Here is a 24,179-nt window from a genome sequence, read left to right on the forward strand (position 1 = left end):
GACTTTTATATGGAGATTTGGTTGTAGCCCTCATATTCCTGTCCTTTTTTTTGGGGGGGGGGTTTGAATGTTGCTTTCACCCATGTGATGAAAGGGGACAGTCTACTGTACAGCTGGACCTTACCTTTCATTTTCATTTGTTTCTTTAAACCACAGCTTTATGCTGTATAAAGACAGTGTCAGTAAACTCATTTATTAAGCATGCTTAAGAATGACTCCATGACAACATGCTGTTGTGTAAGTATGAGGACCAAAGTTCAGATTCCCAGAATCCATGTAAAAGTTGGGTAGGTGTGGCTAGCCATCTGTGATCTCAGCACTTAGAAAGCAGAGACAGAGGATCCCTGAGGCAAGCCAGCTAGATTGACTAGGCAATTCACAAGCTCTGGGTTCAGTCCTAATATCAATGTTAACTGTGGAACACACATGTTGCTCCACACACTCAAACATGCAAGCACACACATGCACACTGCACATATACAAAAGAAGACTTCTTATGTTACATGTACTAGCTCTGGGACTTGAGAGTTATTATTCAGAGGATGGCAGTATTTCCTGAGAAGAAAATGTAGAATACTTTTAAGGTTCATAAATGCTGCACTGTCAGTCAGAAAGCAGTTGTATAGGCCTGACTTCCAGCAGTTGTTTTTCAATTTCTTAACTGATGCCGAGGGTTTGGACATTGAGGTCATTGTGAACTTTCAGGTACCAAGCATAGCAGTATCATATTTCCTAGTATGTGTGTCTATATATCTCTAGCTCTGTGTTAGGCTTTCAATCTAGTTATCTAACTAGTTGATTCTGCATTGTGTGTTCAAGTGGATAAAAATACCTACAGTTTGAGACAGGAAGGCTGAACAATAGCAGTACTGCTGTCTGTGTAAGACAGTGAGAGAGGGAATATTTGTGTATATGGAGTGTGTATATGAGAGTAATATGAAAGAATATGTGAGTATGACAGATACTCTGTGTGTGTGTGTGTGTGTGTGTGTGTGTGTTTTGCTGGGGATGGAACCCAGGGGCCTCTTGCATGCTAATCACAGGCACCATTATCATTGACGTCATCCTAACCCTAAGCGTGGTTTAAAAAACAAACAAACAAACAAACAAAACCCAAAACAGCATTCTCTTATTCTCCTGTTTGCCAGACATTTCAGATTTTTTTAATGTGCAAGGGGTCTGCGGGAACATGCTGTCTCTGAATTCAGCTTGTTGCCTTCCTCTAAAATTGATTCCTTTTTTTTTTTTCATTTAACTTTTCATTTATTACAGTTTGTTCACTTTGTATCCCAACTGTAGCTCACAGTGTAGAGTAACTGTCCTTAGTGTCAAGACGGAAGGGACTTTAATATTGAAATAATTAGACTGGGATTGTTGGTACAGGCCTGTAATCCTAGCATTTAGTTGAAGGAATTAGTAGTTTTAGGCCCATTTCTGCAACAAAGCAAGTTTTAAAGCTAGCTTGACTATATGAGATCTTACCTTTAGAAAAAATTCCTGAAATAATTTCTGGGTGTGATGATATGTTCCTATAGTCCCAGCTACTTACGAGGCTGATGCAGTGAGATGGAAAAGTAAATAAATTTTACTGTGTTTGGTATTACCTTTGCAGCATGTTTGCTAATCTTTTGGGTTTTTAGTGTGTAATATACAATCTCCTGTGAAGTAAAGTAGTGGTCACACAGTTTCTCATAAGAAGTAGTGATGAAATAGAGAAAATAATGCCAGTGTGCTCATTGTTGGAGAAGTGTAACCCTATGACTCAGATAATGTCATATGAAGTCATTGTCACTGTTTCAACCATTGATCTGAGGAGATTTCATTACTTTTTTTGTTTTGTTTTGATTGAATGAAAATGATGACATGACTAGTCCAAGGTATGGTTGAGCAAAGGAGAAGGTCTTTATTTAGATATCAGGGCAAGAAGAAGAAGAGTCTACACCAGTGGTTTTCAACCTTCCTAATTCTGACCCTCTCTCCCCATGTTGTGGGAACCCCAACCATACTTTTTTTTTTGTTGCTACTTTATAACTGTAATTTTGCTACTGTTATCATAATGTAAATATTTGTGTTTTCTGTTGGTATAAAATGGTTGTTCAAACCCCCAAGGGGTCACCAACCACAGGTTGAGAACCACTGGTCTAGACTGAACAGGGCCATGATAGGAGGGGAGAGAAGTAAGAGAGTGTTAGGACCAAATAAAACGATGATGCACATAGCAGATTTTATATGAAAGAGGTTTATTAAATGGAGATGAAGAGTGAGAGAGGAGAGAGCCAGACATGGTAGGGGGAGGGGAGAGGGAGGGCCCTGACAGAGAAAGGGGAGAGGGCAAGAGCCAAGAGAAAGACAAAGTGGCTGTTGATCCTTTTAAGGAACAACCATGTTTGCCAGATGTGGCTACCTGGCCAGTGACACATGATGACATCATAGGTTGCTAGGCAACCCAGAAGCAAGTGCCTAAATACTAACACAGAGGAAGTGAGTCAAGAGGGCAAAGAGGCCAGGAGTGAGCCAAGAGCCAAGGACCAAGAGAGTGGATGGCTAAGATGGTAAGTTTATATAGGAATGGGGGAAGTGAAGCTCAGCCTCTGGGCTGGACAGGTTTAGAGTAGGGGGTGGGGTGAAAGTGATGGGAGGAGCCACAGGTACTGAGTGAGCCTTGGCCTGAAGTTTCTTTGGGGCCTAACAGAGATACATAGCCCTGGCAGTCCTGAAATTCATTATGTAGACCAGGCTGGTCTCACAGATCCTCCTCCCTCTGCTTCCCGAGTGCCAGGGGTAAAAGGACATGTGCTGCCACACCCAGCCCTCATTCCTTTCCTGATGAAATGGTTCTCATGATGCCAAGGATAAATTTAAAGGAGTTTGTGATAATGTGGAAGTGGGTGGGTGGCCATGTGTTGAGGCCAGAGTGGTGGCATTTCTCCAGTTTTCATAGGGTATGGCACTATTCATAAGTACCCTGAAGCTCTGGAGGAATGTATTAGGTACTGTTGTACAACCTGGGGCTTCCCCACATGCAGCTTGATGCAGGTGTGGAGCCCTGCAAGGCTAGGGAGATGGCTCTTGTCTTTAGTAGAATGGTGTGGGACACCAGGAAGCATGGAGTGCTTCATGGTGGTAGCTGGATAGGCTTACTCATGGCAATCAGTCAAAGCTGTCCTGTTTGCAGTTTGTGTGGAACTTCTGTGACTCCATAGCTGTCCTCTCAGTCTCCCTTCAGTTCCCTTCTTATTAGTTTTATTCTTTTTTTAACTTTTATTTATTATTTATTACAATTTATTCACTTTACATCCCTGCTGTAGCCCCCTCCTTCGTCTCCTCCCAGTCCTACCCTTCCTCCCTCTTCTCCCTCTATGCCCCTCCCCTAGTCCACTGATAGGGGAGGTCCTCCTCCCCTTTTATTTGACCATAGCTTATCAGGTCTCATCAGGACTGTCTTCCTCTGTGGCCTGGCAAGGCTGCAACCCCCAGGGGGATGTGATCAAAGAGCCAGACACTGAGTTCATGTCAGAGACAGCCCTGGTCCCCTTACTTGGGAACCCACTTGGAAACTGAACTGCCCATGGGCTACATCTGAGCATGGGGTCTAGGTCCTTTCCATGCATGGTCCTTGGTTGATTCATCAATCTCTTCAGGACCCCCTGGGCCCAGGTTTCTTTGGCTCTGTTGGTCTCCTTGTGGAGCTCCTGTCCCCTCCAGGTCTTTCTGTCTCCCCTTTTCCCATAAGATTCCTTGCACTCTGCCCAAAGTTTGGCTATGAGTCTCAGCATCTGCTTCGATACCCTGCTGGCTAAGAGTCTTTCTGAGGTCCTCTGTGGTAGGCTCTTGTCCTGTTCCTTGTCTTCTCTTGCTTCCAGTGTCTATCCTGTTTGCCCTTCTCAACGAGGATTAATCCTCTTCTCTAGGTCCTCCTTTTTGTTTAGCTTCTTTAGAACTATAGATTTTAGTATATTTATCCTATATTATATGTCCAATATCCACATATAAGTGAGTATATACCATGTGTATCTTTCTGCTTCTCAGGATAATCTTTTCTAGTTCCATCCATTTGCCTGCAAATTTCATGATTTCCTTGTTTTTAATAGCTGAGTAGTATTCATTGTGTAAATGTATCACAATTTATCCATTGTTCAGTTGAGGCTGAGGTGTCAGAAGATCACTGGGAGTCCCAGGCAGCATGGGCTACAGAGGAGGACCAGCTCCAGATGAGTGCATAGGCAAGGAAGTGAACAAATGAAAAGTCAGTTGTTGGTGAAATATTGTACAGGTCTTAACATATTGTAAGTGCTTGATGTTGGAAGCTTTCTTTACTTGTTTTTGTTGACTTTTCCACTTGAAACTAACCATGCCATTTAAAAGAAAAAGACAAGGAGAGCACCAGGCGAGTCAGTGCAGTATTCCCAAGGCTCTGTTCACTGAGGCAGTGGCTTCTTACACCTAGCTTTTACTCAGCCTCAGGCGTCTGAGAGCTGGTCCCACTACTTGTGCAGCAAGCTATTTTCTGACTTGAACCACCTCCCCGCTTCTGCAGGAATAGACAGCATGGTAAGTGTGCCTTGAGGGAAACTGTGTACTTTGGGATTAAGAACAATGCCTCCTTACTTAGGCACCTGCTTTGTTTCAAGCCATATGCTGAGAGGTGAATAAATGCCCATTTTGTGAATAAAAAACACAAGTCTGGGTGAGGCAGGCAGTTCACTTTAGGCAAATTAAGATGGAGCAGGATTAGAATCTGAGCCTGTGTGACCTCAACACCTCTGGTTTTCTTTTTTGACCATGGGCAGATTTGAAGTAATTAAATGTTGCTATTATTTTCATTCCAGCCTCTCTCCAGCCAGTGACCAGTGTTTCCTTGGCTTCTTCCTCTTGTCTTTAAAGGTTTTAGAGTCAGCCCTCCTACAGAATCCAGAGGGAATCCTTCCATTTCCTCTCTGTTGAGCGGGAACAGGTGTAATTGAGTTCTGTGAAACATGAGGCGACTTTTTGTCTAATATGTTCATATTTAAGTGTGCAGACACACAGAATGTCTGCCTGGTCATCCATCCATATGTGGGGAGTGGCAGCATTGTGGTACGAGGCCCAGGATGCAGCAGTAAGGGACTGAGCAGTGCCCATTGGCAAAGGGCAGAGGGTACTCTTGGCCTTTGTCTCTCCAGGGAGTCACAGCACATTAGGGTGGCCAGAGTCACTTGTTAGGGTGCTTATACAGAATTTTTGTGGAAGGGTGGACAGACTCTATGATGCACCATGTCACTTCCAAGAACACTGTCTGGGATCCTATAGAGCATGTGGGATCTTGGAAAGAATAGAGGCTTCCAGGGCCAAGAGGAGATGGCTCAGTGAATAAAAGCACTTGCAGTACAACTATAGACTTGAATTCAAATCCTCAGATCCATGTAAAAAGTCAGATATGGCTGGTTGTGCCTATAATGCCAGCACTATGTGTATGGAGGACAAAGATGAGGTAATTACTGGCTTGCAAACTGCCAGAAGAGTTCCAGGATTAGTTAGAGATCCTTGTTTGAGGAGAATAAGGCAGAGGAATATCCTTCTCAACCGATAGGCAGGGTGTGCACCACACACAGACACACACACACACACACACACACACACACACACACACACACACACACTGTGAGTTTCACTTTGGAACTTATCCTAAGCACTAGTAACCTCTGGTACCTCAGGGTGGGCACCTGTGAGTCTCGGTTTACAGGCTTTTGTGAGCTTAGCTAGGTACCCAGTAAACAGTTCTTTCTGGTGACCACAGTACAGCCCCAGCCGTTGAGAACATTGGCTTCATTTAGCTGTCTAAACAATGTAGTACTTGTGGTGTATCGCTCACCATGGCTGATGTGCCGGCCTTCCAACTCACACCTCTCTGCATTGACTGCAACATCTAAGAAGCAGACTGCACACTTGCTGAGTTGCCCAAGGAGACTACTTGATGCTTCACTGACAGCTGTGAGCTGGCCAGGGGCCTTACCTTCAGATCACTGAGGACATGGAAACACATTACTTGGCTGGTCTTAAAGACACCTTCTGATGTAAACAACATGTACTGGACATGGCTCAGGTAGACAGCAAACAGTATGTTCTGTTTCTATAAAATGAAATGGATATCATGAAATCACTTTTCTATCAAAGAATGAAGGAAGATGTTGCTAGGAAACCATGTCTGCCTTCTGTTCCTCTGGCTTCCCCTCATGATTTCTTGCTGGGCTCCTCTCTCTAAAATTCACATTGGTCATTCATGTTTTGTTTTTCTCTTCCAGCCGTCTGTCTGTCTGTCTGTCTGTCTGGTACAGGGTCCTCATGTAGTTTGGTTTTGAACCTGGTATGTAGCTTAGCTTGGCCTTGACCTCCTGATCCTCCTGCTTCCACCTCCCAAGTACTGGGATTAGAGGCTTGTACCACCATGCGTGGCTTGTAAATGTTTGTTTTTGAACTTGATAAAACAGACTTGGGGCTTGCATTCCCACCCAAATTACATTACTAAGATGGATCTAGTTCTTTGTCCATGTGTGTTCTCAATTTTATCATGTGGTCATCCTGCAGTTGCCAGTGAAGCAGTTTTAGATTGCTTTCCCTCTCCCTGTTCCTGGCTTTTGGATGTGGTAAAAAGGACTTTTGGCCCTTGAGGACTCCTGTGGCCTGCTGACACTGTGTTTTCTGACCTGCACACTTTGCTTTGAATTAGGTCTCATCAGGACTGGCTGCATTGTCTTCTTCTGTGGCCTGGTAATGCTGCTTCCCCCTCAGGGGGAGGTGATTAAAGAGCAGGCCAATCAGTTCATGTCAGAAGCAGTCCCTGTTCCTATTACAATGGAACCCACTTGGATACTGAACTGCCATGGGCTACATTTGTGCAGGGGTCTTAGGTTATCTCCATGCATAGTCCTTGGTTGGAATATCAGTCTCAGAAAAGACCCCTGTGCTCAAATTTTTTGGTTCTGTTGTTCTCCTTGTGGAGTTCCTGTCCTCTCCAGATCTTACTGTTTCCCACTTCTTTCCTAAGATTCCCTGCACTCTGCCCAAAGTTTGCCCATAGGTCTCAGCATCTACATTGATTGAACTCATTGGCACAGGAGACAGCTTCCTGAACAGAACACCAACAGCACAGGCTCTAAGAGCAACAATCAATAAATGGGACCTCATGAAACTGAAAAGCTTCTGTAAAGCAAAGGACACTGTCCTCAGAACAAAATGACAACCTACAGATTGGGAAAGGATCTTCACCAACCCTATATCTGACAGAGGGCTAATATCCAGTATATATAAAGAACTAAAGAAGTTAAACAGCAAAAATCAAGTAATCCAATTAAAAAATGGGGTACAGAGCTAAACAGAGAATTCTCTGCAGAGGAATATCGAATGACAGAGAAACACTTAAAGAAATGCTCAACCTCATTAGCCATCAGGGAAATACAAATTAAAACAACCCTAAGATTTCACCTTACACCCATCAGAATGGCTAAGATCAAAAACTCCAGAGACAACACATGCTGGAGAGGTTGTGGAGAAAGGGGAACCCTCCTCCACTGCTGGTGGGAATGTAAACTTGTGCCACCGGACTCTTGATGTCTTCTCCCAGCTTCCTTCATTCTCCTTACAGTGTCTTCTGGTGGCAGTTTTGGTATTAACATAGCTGCTGTCCTTGACTTCTCTTTTAGGCCTTTTGTATCTTCACAGATCCCTTCCGGTGCAACTCAGAAATACTTTTACTTAAGGTTTCTTTTCAAGTTCTCAAAGTTTGCCTTTGACATTTAAGTTTCACATCTGGAGTGGGGTTTTTGGTCCCATATAACTGGGAATCTGATTTCATTTTTCCTATGTATATACACACTTACCAGCTCTTCATTTTTTTTTAGGCTGTTCTGTCAAAAAATCAGCATCCTACAAATTTAGAATTTTATTTCTAAGCTCTTCCTTCTATAGCATTGGTCTGTTTGTTTATATCTGAAATTTTTTTGTTTTTGTTTTGAGACAGGGTCTCATGCTGTAGCCTAGGCTGGCCTTGAACTTGTGGTTACTTTCCTTTCTCAGACTCCCCAAGTGTTGGGTTATAGGCATGGACCAGTACTCCTACCTACACTTGGCTATATTAGCTTTAAATAAAAGTTTTAGAATAGGCCTCCCAGCAGGTAAGGCAAGTTCCCCACAGACCTCAAACTCATGGCAATCCTGGCTCGGCTCATTCTCTTGAGTCCTACAGGTGTGCACTACCAGCCTGGCAGGGGTTGGTTGGTTTGTTTGGTCTGGCTTTTTTGGTGAGGAGAGGGAAACTGTTTTCATTTTAATTCCTGCAGTATTTAATTAAAATGGATTTTCTTCCCTGGAGTTGCAGTCAATCTATAATCAATTTCAGAAGGAATCTATATAAATATATTTGTCAACTGGAGAGATTTTGGTTGACAATAAAGTTGCTTATTTTTCTGCTTTTATTGTTTGTTTTCTGTGCAGTCCTGGCTGACCTAAAACTCAACTATGTAGACCAGGCTGGCCTTGAATCTTAGGTGATCTCCTCGCCTCTGTTTCTGAAGGATTCTCCTTAGAGACATGTGCCACTACATCTGGCAGACAATAAAATTGTGTGATGTGTGCGTGCATTCATGTGTGTGTGTGTGTGTGTGTGTGTGTGTGTGTGTCCACAGCTGCACCTGTGGAGGTCAGAGGTCAACCTTGGTTGTTTGTGTCAGGGTCTCATCACTACCACATTATGTTAGGCTAGCTGGCCCAACACTTTCTGGGATTTTTCTGTTTCCACTTCCATTCTGGACATAGAAGCTCTGGGATTGCAGACACTCAGCTTTACAGGTTCTAGGGATTCAGACTCAGATCCTCATGCTTATGTTTCAGTTATTTTACCTCCTGAGCTGTCCCCATAGTTCCAAGGTTCTTAACAAAAAATGTTTAAATCTCATAAGGAAACCATAATGAATCCTGATATTTTGTATACTGACTTAGTTTGGCTTTCTGTTAATGCAATGAAGCACCATAATCAAAAGCAGCTTGGGGAGGAAAGGGTTTATTTGGCTTACACTTCCACATCATACTCCATCATCAAAGGCAGTGAGGATAGGAACTAAAGCAGGGAAAGTACCTAGAGGCAGGAGCTGATGCAGAGGCCATGGAGGAGTGCTGCTTACTGGCCTGCTCCCACATGGCTTGTCAGCTTGTTTCTTATAGAGCCCAGACCACCAGGCCAGGGATGGCCCCACCCTCAATGGGCTGGGCCTTCCTCCCCACCAATCACTAATTAAGACAATGCCTTACAGGCCTGCCTACAACCCAGTCTTAGAGAGACTTTTTTTTAGTTGATGTTTCCTTCTTTCAGATGACTTTAGTTTATGTCAAGTTGACATAAAACTATTCAACACACCAACTCAAAAAGTTAATTAAAAGGAAAACTCAACATTTTAAGGAATTCATTAGAACTCATAATACAGGATTTTATAAGACAGTTGTCAACCTCAGTAAACTAAATGCCTGCAGATACACAGTAGACAGAATGTCACTTTTAAATATCTGTCTACATATCTCTCATGTGTTGGTTTCAGACTAGCTCTGATGCTTTCTGCGAAGCCTTAGGCAGCTGTGGAGCTTCTCTGACACTCATGTCTTTATCTGTGTGAAGAGGCAACAGACTGGGCATGAGATATGAGATTATTATATGAGGACCACTTCATGTATCTACAGGGAGACATGGCAGGCTCCCAATGTGTTTGGTGTCCCATCAGCTTTCACAAAGCGATGGGAGCAAAAAGAGGCCTTAAATCATTTCCCTGACTAACTGGATTAGGCTAGTGTCACCAGGCAGCCTGCTACATGCTTCCTTGAACAGGCAAGCTGGATGCTAAAGGGCTGGGGCGATGGCCAGTTCCTTTTGCTGAGTCATCTGTCAGAGGCATGGCTCTGAGCCAGACCTTGGCTTCTAGAGTAAAGGCCCTGCAAAGCGGAGACTTGAAGGAATACTGGTAAATCATTGCCAGGTGAGCCAGCAGTAGAAAGGACTGTTAAGTACTTTCCCTTTCAAGTGACCCTGATTCCAACCTGCTCAGCTGTGTTCCCTATCTGCTAGGAAAATGTTGGAGATGCTCATCTGTGGGGTTGAGGGACCATAGAATTACCACCGAGCACACCATCTTGCTGCCCCCTGGCCCTGTCATCACCTTGGCCACTATGGGGATGCTGACGTGAACCTGTTCTTCTCCTTGGAAATGCACATAACCCAGAGGGGGGTTATTGTGAGTGCTCTGAAAACACCTTCCAACCAAAAGGGAATTTCAGGGAGACCAGAAGACTCATTCATTGGTTGCTGGGACACGCTTGAGGTGCTAGACCATCACACCAATGGTGACTTCCACCACAGCTCTCTACAAAGTGTGCTGCTGTGGCTTGGAGCCTGTAGTTGAGAGCTCATGGTTTGCTAACAATCCCTGTCATTTCTTTGGGAGATGTGTGATATAAAAGTTTCCTAATACTGATGTAACCTGCTTAAACTGTGTAGATCCTGTTGAGACCTATGTTAATTCGTAGCATAACTGTGGCTCCTCTGTTAACACCTGCTATAGCCTTTAGTTTATCAGAAGCCACTTTGCCTCTATGTCTCCATTTTGATCATAAGGTGAAATTAAGTTCAAGTTCGGGCCTACATGCCTGAGACCAGGATACAATTCAGTGGTTCAATACTTGCAGCTTAGAATAAAGCGATAGATGATAAATGTATGTTTTGCTTGCGATAAAGATTGCAACATCCTGCTATGTTCCCTACTCCCAGAAAGCTGGAAAGCCTCCAAGTGTTCTCCTCCCCTAAATCCCAGCCAGTCAGCTTAATGTGCTTTGTCTAGATACCTAGATACACTAGATACCTAGATACACAATATACTTGAAACAAAATCGATTATGTTTAGCTAGTTAAAGTGATGTAATACTTCTCCCACCCCTTGCTTCCTATACCTGGTTACCTGGTTGTTACGTGGTTATGGTTTTTTGTATTAACAAACCTGCCTTAGAAATATACTAGTGTCATAGTCTGGCTCCTGAGTCCAGATTATGGCCCTGACTGGTCAGTCTTTGTTCAGTGTTCAATAAACTTCCATCAATAACAATACTTTGAGGTGTTTTTCTTCTTAAGCCTTTTAGTAAGATTTTGTATGTCTTGAGGAAGTTGAGCCTTTTCTTTATATATATATAAATATATATATGTATATATATTTATATATATAATGGGTGGTGTCCATAGGGGGGTGTGGGTGGAGTACTTGTTAGTATGTGTCCACATGTGCATGTGGGCACTCACGTGTGGAATGGAAGCTGGACATCAGCAAAAGGCGTTTCCTCCACCATTATGCCTTTGAGATAGCATCCTGTTGTGAACCTGAAACTCTAACTTGACAAAGCCGGCTGGCCAATGATCTGCTTGTCTCCATGTCCATGTCCAGTGCTGGGGTTACAGAAGCACACTAACACCCATGAGTGCTGAGGATAGTACACAGGTGTTGAGGATCCAGACTTATGCTTATGCAGCAGGCACTGACTGACAGAGCACTTCTCCATCCCTCTTTCTTTAATATTCAGGTGTCCAAATATTTCAGGTCAGACATTAAACAAACAATTGTGCTGAGTTTAGTTAAGTCCATTTTAAGATTTAAAAAGTCAGTTCTTGTACATGTGTCGCATCTGCTTCCTTTTCCTTGGGGTTAAGTTCCCTGGTATATGGGAATCTCTTTTATATCTTCTTTTTCCAGACAGGGTCTTGTCCTGTAGGCCAGATTACTCTGGAACTCATGAGCATAGGCTGGCAGTGGGCTGTCACCCCTCTGTCTTAGCCTCCTGCAAGTGAGGATTGTGAACCTGTACCACCAATTCTGGCCTGTTATCCAATTCTGGAGTACCCTGTGACAATGTGTTCATCTCTCCCAGCTGCTTTCTGCCTTCATGCATCCATTCATGTATCTACTATGAACTCTGCCAGGTACAGGTATACAACATTGACCATCATGGTGCTGGTGCCCCTGACAGCATGGTCAGGTCCTAATATCTTCCTACAAGTGTTAGAACTACTGGTGGTGACAGTGGGCAAGGAAAGTGCCCAAACCACATATATGATGGAGCCAGCCAGCCAGAACAGCATGGGTTTGGAATACCAGAGCTGGCACATGGCTCAGTGGAAGAGCACTTGCCTTGGGTGCTCCAGGCCCTAGGTTCTGTGCTCAGCAGTGCAAACTCAGAAACAAAAATAACTGACCTACTATTTGTACCTTCAGGATGTAGCCAGATGTGCGATGTAGGGAACCAGGGTGGTCTCTAAAAGTGGAGGGTGAAGGCAAATGTCCAAGATTGTAGAGTTCCTGAGTTGAGGCACAGAGCATTAAGAAAGGCCCTGGCATTTGGGTAACCTGGTGTTGAGTCTTGGTAGAGTAACCTGTAAGTAAACCTCAGACTTCTGTGACATTGTTTCTCATTGTGTATAGGTGGGTTGGGGTGGACTGTCAGAAGACAGTCTCAGGTGTTGGTCCTCAGGTACCTTCCACCCCTGTTTGTGTCTGGTTTGTTATTGGCCTGGAACTTCGCAATGTAGGCTAAGCTAACTGGCTTTCAAGCTTCCCATGTTCTGCCTCTCTCTTTCTGCTGGGATTGCTGGCACATGCCACTGCTCTTGGCGTGTGTGTGTGTGTGTGTGTGTAAACAAACATATGCACGCATGTCATGTTTGTAAAGCAGTCACTTTACTGAATGAGCTGTCTTTCCCAGCCCGTTGTTTTTCATCCTTAAAGACAATTCATCTCTCAGGGGTATACTGTGAAACTTAAACAGAGCATCTCTGGAATGTGGAGCACATGCATGTATCAGAGCTGTTTTGACAGTATTCACACCAGTGTGCTTGTGGTCTTGTGTGGCTGGTCTTTTACTATTTTGTGGGTTCTTTTCCCACCATTTATCCCCCCAGTTTAGAATAGAAAGAATGATAGAGGGGGAGAGGGAGAGAGAGATCTTTGAATTGAAGTTTTTCTTGTTTCTTTTTTCAGCAGGACTACTAACCTAAACCACCCTAATGGTTGTTTGTTTTCACTTTCTTATTCTGAAAATGAAAACTTTTCAAGCTGTCTTACTAGTTGTAAATACCTAGAATGTCAGTGTTTTACTTATGTCTTTGCAGTACTTTGCAGCTTACAAAGCCCATCACACTGGGGAAGCTGAGCAACAGTAAGGAGACCCAGCAGCTTCTGGGCTGGGGACCTTAGACCACCACAGGCTGCCTTTCCTAAGTGCTGTCTTCATCTTTTTTGAAGACTTTTTCTCTTTCTTATAGCTGTTAATACCAGCAAGTATGCTGAAAGTTATCGGATCCAGACCTATGCTGAGTATGTAGAAAAGAAACATGAGGATAAGCAGGTGAAGAGAAAGTGGACAGAAGACAGCTGGAAGGAGGTGAACAGAAAGCGACCCCGTGTGCCAGGCCCCTGTTACCACAGCAACAGGTAAGCACCTGCTGGGGCTTGAGTCATCCTGGCAGTGGTCCTTGATGGTTTTAAGTACTGACTCTTACAAGGAAAATACCTTTTCCCTAACTTTTTTGCATAATATTGTAAGTAACTGCTTAATTTTTTTATTAGTTACATCTTCCTTCCTTTTTTGTTTTTGTTTGTTTCTTTGTTTATTTAGATAGTCTTGCCACATAGCCCAGGTTGTTCTGAATTCAGACTTCTTCAGTGTTAGAATTTTGCACTGGCTTACGAGTATTCCAGTTTCTTACATTTAAGAGCTTATATGGACCCCAGCTTTTCCCATTAACTCCCCTACAACACCATCAAGGTAGGCAGGATGTATTCTATTCCACTTTAGGAGTGAGGAAGTGGAGGTTGAGTGAGCTGACCAGCAACACAGTTAGAGGTCAGATCAGAGCTGCTCCTGCTGACATGTAGTCTCTTCCTTTCCCCAGATGCCAAGTACCTTCTGCCTCCCAGGTACCTAGTCACACTGCTCTGTGTGTGAGTGTTCGTGTGTGTGTGTGTGTGTGTGTGTGTGTCTTAGTAGTAGAGCCTTGACTTACAATGTCCAAGGCCTCAAGATCATTCACAGCACCATAAAATAAGTAAGCAGATATGTACATACATAGAAAAAAAGATTGGAAGGGGAATTGTGGAGTATTGTGTTTGCCTTTTTTTAAAAAAAAAAAAAAAAAAAAAAAAGCTTATTTCTGGGATTTGGTCTTCTGTGTATTAATTTAAAATTTTTTTTATTCTTGAGTACTATTGTGTGTGTGTGTGTGTGTGTGTGTGTGTGTGTGTGTACGTGTACGTGTACACACGGTACTTATTTTGCTTGGTAGACATTTGGATGGTTTCTAATTTGTGGCTATTTACTGTGTACATGTATGTGTAAAAAAATTTGTCAACATGTTTTCATTTCTCTTGAGTAAGTAAATAAGACTAGGATTGTGGACTTAGGGATCTATGTATTTGTTGACATCTATGTATTTGTATGGCATCTATGTATTTGTTGAGCCTTAAGCTTTGTAGAAACAAAAGCAGTCTCTAAAGTAGCTGTACCATTTTACACACTACCAGTAATATGTGAATTCCAGTGTATTACATGCTTGCCAACATTTAATGATATCAGTTTCTGTTTTAGTTGTTCTAGGGTGTATGAGCTGGCATATATCATGGTTCTAACTGTGTCTCTGATCTGACTAATGAAATGGCCTACATTTTATTTTTGCATTGTTCGGATTCTGGTCAGCTCTGTGTTTAGCTGCAGCTCCAGCCCTTGTTATATTTTCAGTGCACTTGTTGGCCACTCAGGTATCCTCTTTTAGAGGCTTAGTAAGTGTCATGCCCCCACTTAAAAACTGTGTTGGCAGTTTCTGTTAATTTGTAGTTCTTGTAAGCATTCTGATCAGAAATATGTGGCGAACACTTATATGTGAAGATTGGCTTGCTTATTCACATTTTGGAGCTATCTCTTGCTGAGGGATAGTTTTATCCCTCATTTATCTAGTGGTCATTTGAATGGCAGTGCCCCTCAGAGGCACTGCCTTTTGAGTGCTTGATCCCTAGTTGGTGGTGCTATCTGGGAGGTATGGCCTTGTTGGGAGTGTGTTACCTGGGGAGGCTTTGAGCTTTTAAAGACTTGTCACATTCCCAGTTTGCCTTCTGCTTCCTGTTAAGGTTTAAGATGTGAGCTCTCAGCTTGCTGCCCCAGCCACTGTGCCTGACTGCTGCCTCACTTCCCCATGTGTGAGCACCCAGCAGTGTGAGTATCTACCCGGGATCTAGAAGGAGGCAGGAGGTACTTGGCGTCTGGGGAAAGGAAGAGACTAGATGTCAGCAGGAGCATCTGACCTCTCACTGCATTGCTGGTCAGCTCACTCAACCTCCACTTTCTCACTCCTAAAATGGTGGTAGACTTTGATCCCTCTGGATCCATAAACTTAAGTTAAACCTTTTTCTGTCACTTGTCTTTTTCTATCTATCTTTTTTTTTTTTTTTTTTTTTTTTTTCGGTTTTTGGTTTTTCAAGACAGGGTAGCCTTTGCTGTCTGGAACTTGCTCTGTAGTTCTGGCCTTGAACTCACAGAGATCCACCTGCCTCTGTCTCCCTGAGTGCTGGGATATAGGCAACCACCACCATGACTAGCTCTCTATCACTTGTCTTGGTCCTGGTATTTTATCACAACAGAAAACTGACTGGCGTTGTGATGATGATCTGCTTATGGCTTTTTTTTTTTTTTTTTAATGGTTAGTTAGTCGTCCCCCCCCCCCCTTTAAAAATGTTTGCTTACCCTAAGGTAGTCATGATTTTATTCAGGTTTTCCTCAGAAGGGTTTGTTCTTTTTGCTTGTCTACTTGGGTTGTGATCCATTTCAACTGAATTCTGCTTATCTCATGAAATGGTTCTTCAGTGCCCTCTAAGAACTCATGTTATGAAGGTTTGCTCTCCCCTGGTGATGCTGGGGGAAGAAGGTTGATCCTTCTGGATCAGGGCCTGCTTAGAGGGAGTAGGTCATTAGGGGAACACTCTTCAAGGAGACGCTGGGACAGTGTCCTTTCCCTTTGCTGGGCCACCATGATGTGAGCAGCCTTACACCACCAAGTACTCCTGCTGTTTGTGCTGTGCCACCATGGGCCATGCAGCCCGCGGCTGAAACTCCAGATACCTGACTCCAGAAACTTGATCTTTCTTCCTTTTAAGTTGCTTTTCTTCAGGATTTTGTCACAGTAGAGAGAAACTGATGAGTATATGAAGGTTAAGGTTTACTTTTTTTCCATATGGCTGCATGGTTGTTATTCTAATAACATTTGTTTAAAAAAATACAAAACAAGGGAGGGTGAAGAGATGGCTCAATGGTTCAGAGCATCTGTAACTCCAGTTTCAGGGACTCTGATGCAATCTTCTGGCCTCCATAGGCATTGCATGCATGTCCAGACAAGCAAGCATACACATATATACATAAATAAAAATTAAAGTAGAACCCCCAAGCAAAAAGCCCACTAAAGTCTTGATGGCTCAGAGCATTGACTTGCCATCTTGAAAAGAAAGCAGGCCTTCCTATGTCTAGTCTCTTCCCGTCTCTTCTCCAGTTATTTCTTTGCTAATGCAAATTCAAAACTACCTTATTTCCGCAGCTTCCTAACAACTCTTAAACTCAGCTAACACCCAGGCTCTAACTTTGTTATTTTTTTCCGAACAGGAATTTTGTCTTCCTTTGTTTCTTTCTTTAACCCAATTTATATTAATAGTTTCAATTTTTACAGTGGCCTTCTAGATATTTTTCATGTTTGTGTTTTATAATTTTAATACTTTAATAATTTAACATTTTAAGTTTTATAATTTTGATACATTATACATGGAATTGTTTCCTACATTTTGATTTTCAATTTTTTTCCTGCCTCTGTATAGAAATATCATCCCTAGTTGTAGACTGACCTCATGCCCCACAGCCTTCTTAAAGTTCCTCATTGTTCTGACTGTTTTGTGCACAGTGTTCCTGTACCAGTCATCTCAGGCCAATCTTTCTGACACAATCAATCCCAGTAGTTCTTTAAAAATTTTTAAGATTTAAAATTTTTTTTATTTTATTTTACAGACCTATATTTATTAGGAATGAGGTGTCAGTGCTTTATCAAAGATGACAAGGTCATAAAAGGATAGTGGGTGAAGTCCCAGCAGCAGGGATGTTCTTGGACACAATGAGGACTCTAGGAAACACAAACCCCAGCTCCTGCAGAGGCCTCTGTGTCCGCCTCCAAGAAATCCTTTAGAGGCCACTGAGAACTGTGTGGTGCCCTGTTCCTTGGAGCTCCTTCCACAGTGGCATTCTACATGGAATCTCACTGCTGCCAGTTGTTCCCAGGCCCCGAAAGCCAGAGGTAGTACAGTCTCATCAGGCAGCCCGACCTGTGTGCCACACGGTCATGCTCCCGCTTGGTAGGTGGCTTCAGACTGGAAGAGTAGGAGATAGGGATGGACGGAACTATAGCAGACTTGCTGGCCCTTTCTGCTCTTTCCCCTTACTCTATTCTTAAACTTTCTGTCTGGTAACTAACTCCTTGCCCTCCTCCACTCTGTGCTCCATGCACCTTGTTCTACCCTGGTTCCCATGTGTGGCTGGCAGCTCTTGCCCTTGTTTCCCTTTCCTTGTTCCTGTTGCTTCTTGGCCACCAGCATTGTTTTAGTTTGCTCTGAACCCTCCTCTCTCTCTCTCTCTTTTTTTTTTTTCTTCTTCAGCTTTTAGGAACTTTATTTTCCTTCCACCTTTTTTCCCTTTGCTCAGGTGTCTACAGAGGAGCTCAGGACCACTCAGTAGTGGCTCCAACCCAATCGGTGGCCTGCGTTGTGGGAGCTGCTGACCATCCTCAGTGGCTGGCTGAGTGCTCCAGTCTTCAGTAGGAGGTCTCTTATGTCATCCTGCCCACTATCACTCTGTGCAACACAGATTCTCCTCTGTGCTGTGTGGACATTGCCATCCCATGTAGCAACAAGGGAGCTCCCTCAGTGGTCTGATGTGGTGGATGCTGACCCTCCTCTTAAGTCAAAGCAGTTTGCCTTTTCCAGCTACAGCCCCACATACTTCAGAGCCTCTTGCTCTGAGAAAATAAGTTCCTGCCCTAATTGGGGTCCATGGAGAGTCTCTAGAGATTCATCCATGTTGGCTCATCTTTGTGCCCCAAAGCCAGCCCGTTGCGTCCTCTGTGTTCCAGTATCCTGTGAGGGCCAGGGCCTTCTCTTTATGTCCTCTGGGGAAGCCATCTCAGGGAAGGTTTCCAGAGATGGCAGTTCTTCCATGGCACTACTGCTTCTTAGGGACCTGGCTCCACCTTTAATTTATTAAATCCCTAAGGGGGTTGGGGCTTACTACCTACAAGCTGAGACCCCTGCATTCTAGACACCCTGGGCCTATTTTATTTTTAGTTATGTGTATTTGTTTATGTCTGTATGGGTATGTGCACATGTAGGCAGATACCCCTGGAGACAAGAAGAAGACAGGTATTTCCCTGAAGCTGGAGTTGCAGGTTGTTGTGAGCCAATGTGGGTGCTGGAAACCAAACTCAGGTCCTCTGCAAAAACAGCATATGCTGTTAACTGCTGAGCCATCTCTCCAGCCCCACAGTTGTTCCTGGAAGTGTCTTTGATTTCTGCCTTAGCAAGACCATCAAGGTTCTTCCTGCACATCTTTTGCCTTCTTTATTTGTTTTTGTTTTTTGTTTTTTGTGGTTTTTTTTTTTTTTTGGTTGTTGCTCTAAAATATGTTATTCCTGTTAGTAACAAATGATACTTAAAAACCATAATTGTTGCATATATCGTGCTAGTTGTTTTTGTAGTCCTTCTGAATAAAAAGATTCAGCTAACGACTCCTTTTTTCTCCTTTAATCATAGGCATATATTGATATTTCCTTTAGACTCTGGAACTTCACCTAATTTCTTCTACTTTAACTATGTTTTCCTCTTTTCTTGAGCTGAATGTTTTGATTCCTAATCATATTAAGGTATTTCTTGGCTCTATCCTAATACATACAAAACTATCAGTACGTTACTAATATTATTTTTTTTTTTTGAAAGTTTTGCAGTTATTTGACAAGTCACCTTTACTGTGATTTGGAGGCTGGGGTTTGGATGGTAGAATGTTTGTCTAATAGATGTGAGGCACTTCATTTGAACCCCAGATCTGGAAAAAAAAAAGAATGTGTGGTTTAAAATCACTTAAAAGTGATTCCTCTCTGTGTGGTTAACCTGTAAATTCAATAATCATGTAGTTGTTTGATTTATTTATTTTATTTTTACTCTCAAGGATTCTGTTTCATATCACTTAAACATGCTGTGTAACTGTGGAAAGCCATTGTGCACATTTAGGTGCAAAACCTAAGGCAGGTTGCACTTAGAGAAGCCCAGTTTTGTTTGGTGCTTATGTCTCCTTTCATTTTTACAAGTGTGCAAATGACCACACATCCCCATGGTGGCTAGATGACTGGGAAAGCCCCACTTAGATTGTTCTCTGTACTGCTGCCCTCTGGTGCTCTTTCCTGTTGCTGAGCACACTTTGAAATATGATTCTCCACACAAGGGGCTTCAGTGTGCTTCAGGCTCCTTGGTGAGTACATATTCATGAGTTACACGTGAATATTTGAATTCTAGTCTTCACCATTCATCTTGCAGTAAAAGTCGTAGAAACTACAAGTAGAGCCTTGTGAAAGTCAGTTCAGGCTGAGGCAGTAGCTACGGGTGTGGTGTGTGTGGTGTGTGTGGTGTCGAACACCCTTAATCCCAGCGCTCAGGGAAGCAGAGGCAGGTGGATTGCTGTGAGTTCCAGGCCAGCCTGGTCTACAAAAGGAGTCCAGGACAGCCAAGGCTACACAGAGAAACCATGTCTCAACCATCCGCCCCCCACCCCCAGAATCTTTAAAAACAAACCTCCAAAATAAACAAAAGTTATAACCAGTCTTATTGTTTAATTGAATTATTACCTGTACCATCTTTCATTTCTTTTCTCTTTCCTGCCACAGCAGCTATCACTGGCTCACACTGTGCTTCCTGGAATATTTATAGATGATGTAGAAATGAAGCAGGTCCTATCTATCTGGGTGCCATGTTGCGTGCTGTTCTTCCCTGTGTTTCATTTGTATCACAGTTGGCAAAACCATGTCATGTCATCTTTAAAATTTTAAAGGAGATCTAGACAACTTAGAATAAAATTTTTACAGTGGAGTTTGACTTGAAACTTTTTTTTTTTGTGAGGATAGGAAGTGGAAAGAACCCTTGGAAACCTAGGACAAGAAATGAAGCAGAGAGTTATGCTCCTCCTGCTCAGCTGCTGCCTGTTGCAGGCTTCATCTGTTAGCATGCATCCTCTTGAAGTGTTGGGATTGAGCTTCATACATGCCAGGGAAGCGCTCTCTCACTGAGCCACAGAGCACCTTTTTTTATACCTGGTCTTTCTGCTCTCGTCTGGGTATAAGGTGCCACATATTTGACAGCTCACTGGGTTGGTTTTTCATGTGGAAGTCTGATTTACTCTAACTAGGATCTCATGCAGGCAATGATGAAGCACAGCAGTGATAGCACAGTTAGATTTCTTAAAAATTATCCATTTATATTTTGGGGGCTTATTTATTTTCTGGTGCCGGGACTAAGCCCGGAGCTTTGTGTATGCTAAGTGGGGGTACATTTTCTAGTCCTGTCTAGTTTTAGAGTGCAATCTCTTGTTTTCAAGTTGATTTTTAAAAAAAGAATATGCAATTGTTTCATTAAAATTTTGAATATTTTGGCAATGACAGATTTCTTTACATTTTAAAACATAGAAAGGTTTGTCATTAGCTGTCCTAAAGGTTTTTAATATGTAGAATCTGGAATTTGGTGGTGAATGCTACCTTTTACCTTAACACGTTAAAGTGGAATGTCATCTGAGGATTTTATTTTAAACAACATGAGACCAAGTCTGACATCTTACACTTGGGTTACTTTTGATGTGTGTTGGAATGCTTTTATGTTTCCTGGTAGCAGTAATTTTTTGAGAATTAGTGTTTTCTTCCCATATCTTTGTGTTATTTACTTGATTAACTATAATTAAAAGTGCTTGCCAGTTTTACTTCTAAAAAAGCACACTTATCTTCATATAAGTACTCACATTTACCTTCATATAAGTGTGACTTTTTCTAACTGTGTAATTAGTGTTGCTAACCTTTGACACAGATTGCTCTCAGCACATTTCAATTATAGGAAGTAGAGTACTGTGTATGCATGTCTGGTAACTAAATGCAGAGCAAATTTCTTGTTTGAATTTCCCAGATGACATATATTTAGGCCTATTTTTCTATTTTGATAATCCTGTTGCTAAAATAAAATATGAAATGTGTAAATCTAAGATTTCAATTTTTTATAAGCTGTAGAAATCTTTAACGTTTCTCTGGCAGATCTCTTGATAGTTTATGCTTAGCAGCAATTCTGCCTGTCTGTCTGCAGCCAGCAGGAGTTGCAGGGTGTGGGGGCTTATCTGGGGAACAGACATGATGAAGAATTCACTATTACCCAACACCAGGGTTGTTATTCATCTTAGATCTGAGAATTGACCCTTGTTTCCATTCAAGAATCCATGAAGCAGGGCATGAAGTGCATATTTGTAATCCCAGTAATTGGGAGGCTAAGGCAGAAGGATTGCTCCAAGTTCTAGGACATCCTGGGCTACACAGTGAATATCAGGTCACCCTGAAGCAGAGAGCTTTCATCTCCAGTAGCTGCACCACTGACTGAACATGTAGCCAGTATTTGCCCCCTAGGAATATGCCACGTCTTCTCAGTTGTGCTCCTGTTTTCAGATATAAACCCATGATTGACAAATGGATGCTTTGTCCACATTTAAATTTTCCTGAATATTTCAAGTTGTCAGAATGAGATGTGGAGGGGGTAGAACTTTATATTGTAGGAACTGTGTGCTTCTGTAGATCAGGGCAGTGTACGTGGCCCTTGAGCAATGGTCCCACTCACTCCTGAGTTAACTAATAGCTATCCAGCTGATGGTGGACTGCCCACCTGGAGCCCTGCTGGGCTATATGCTGGCCTTCTCCCTGCCCAGCCATCAGGACTGTCACTGTTCTTGCTGCCTGTACCTATCTGCTTCATTTCTTTCTCACCCCACTCCCACCCCTTTCTTGATGCTTTTGTTTTTCACATATACATGGAAAAGTTTATTTGGCTTATGGTACCTCTGTCATGGTAGGGAAATATGGCAACAGGGTCTGGATGCTGAGAACGCACATCTTGAACTACAGATGGAAAGCAGGGAGAGAAAAGAGAGAGAGACAGAGACAAAGAAGAGCATGCACTGAGAATGGCTGAAGGATTTTTAAATCTTAAAGCCCAACCCGGTGATACATGGTCAACAAGGCCACATCTCCTAATCCTTGCCAAACAGTTCCACCAACTGGGGACCAAGGATTCAAACACCTGAGCCTGTGGGGGCCACTCTCATTCAAACCACCACATTGTACTCATTGGCTCCCATTGGCTGTGGCCATATGATGATACAAAATGCATTTAGACCAATTTGAAAAGTCCCCATAGTCTCTCAGTCTCAATACTAAAGTCAAGGCAATCTCTTAACTGTAATCCCTTGTAAAAGCAAAAAGAAAATTGCATAGTTCCAACATATACAGAATATACATTATCATTGAAGAAAGGGGACACACTGAGGAAATACTGGACCAAAGCAAGACTAATCAAAATAGCTATTTTTTGAAGATTTGGATGATTGTCTCAACATTCAAATTAGTGTCAGCTCTGACAACATGGCCATCTTCCTTTCGCAACACAGAACAGGGAGACAACAGGAAAAAAAAACCCACTTGCTGTCCTGGAGTATACCGTGCACCAAGCGCCATAGCATATTTTACATGGTTTTCATATTTAATCTTTGCAACAAACCCATTTCTTTTCTGTTTTTGTTTTGTTTTGCTTTGTTTTTTGTTTTTTGTTTTTTACACGAGTGTTTTGCCTGCATGTATGTATGCACTGTGTGTATGCCTGGTACCTCAGAGGCTAGACAAGGGCATTGGATCCTCTGAAGTGGGGTTCCAGACATCTGAATATTGGAAACCTCCTCTGGAAGAACAGCCAGTGCTCTTAACCACTGAGCCATCTCTTCTCCAGCCTTACAATAATCTATTTTCTTAAAGAGAAACTTTCTCAGAGTCACACAACCAGTAAAAGAAAGACTCAAGCAAGCCCTTATCTCTTACCTCCCAAATCTGTTCACAGAAAATCTCATTGATTGGGAAAGCAAAAAAGCTGTTCTCTCCTCAGATGACAATGATGATGCACACTGCCCTCTCAGGTACCCCCTGCTACCTTTCGGAACTGTTTGCCTTGGGACTCTTGGAGAGTGTAAAAGTGGAAGAGCTGTTGTTGTTGCTCTTTCATAGTCTCCTTCTAGAACCTCCATCCTGTTGCATATACTTTTCAAAAACATAACTGAAGGATCGAACCCGGGACTGCAGCGCTTGGAACATGTCTTCCTTCCCCTTTCTTACTCAAGGCTACACAGCTTGCCTTTTCTGTTTTTAACACCATAAATTTTAGTAAAGGGCTGGAGGTATAATACGCTCGGCAATTAAGAGCACTTGTTCCTGCATCTCTTCTTGACCATCATTTGTGCAGATTAACTCACTTCCTGTCTAACCCTGCCCAACTGACAGTGTGGTACTTCCTTTCCTGCTCAATTAGAGTTAGTAAGATTGAAAGAAAAGCAAAAGGGAACGAAGAGATAATTTCTGAAAAGGTAGAAACAGCGGGATGATATCTGGTGCTGTGTTGATGTTCATTAGGGAACTATGGCTGAGTCTTTTCCTAGAGTCATTCCTACTTTAAGTGTTAATAATTGTGTCATGGTAATCCAGTGACTGGAAGTGACACCACAGGAGAGTGTAGGGGATCTCTGAGGAAATGAAGCTGCTGTCTTTTGGCAAAATGGTCTTATCTCGACTGCTTGAGCCAAGTGTAACCTAATAAAGCTATATCCTTGACTACCCTAAGCCACTTCACAAAGGGGACTGGGAAGCCCAGAGAAATGTGCCTTACTCATCACAAAGCCAGTCTGTATCAAAGCTGAGTTTGTTTTTAAAGACAGGTTCTGTTGGTGGTTTTACCTAAGTCAACCTATGTGGAGTCTTTACATTCTTT

At 42.7% G+C, this 24,179-nt stretch overlaps 1 protein-coding gene across 1 annotated transcript in view; it reads left to right on the plus strand.

Annotated features, from left to right (window-relative positions):
• Parn (poly(A)-specific ribonuclease) overlaps positions 1 to 24,179 on the plus strand; it is a 149,666-nt gene that overhangs the window by 100,197 nt on the left and 25,290 nt on the right. Inside the window, exon 22 of the mRNA XM_055597779.1 lies at positions 13,322 to 13,490. Coding sequence (XP_055453754.1) covers positions 13,322 to 13,490 — 169 coding nt within the window. The remainder of the gene's footprint in view (positions 1 to 13,321; positions 13,491 to 24,179) is intronic.

Source organism: Psammomys obesus, unplaced genomic scaffold, assembly GCF_907164565.1.
Source record: "Psammomys obesus unplaced genomic scaffold, mPsaObe1.curated_primary_1811, whole genome shotgun sequence".
Classification (NCBI taxonomy): domain Eukaryota; kingdom Metazoa; phylum Chordata; class Mammalia; order Rodentia; family Muridae; genus Psammomys; species Psammomys obesus.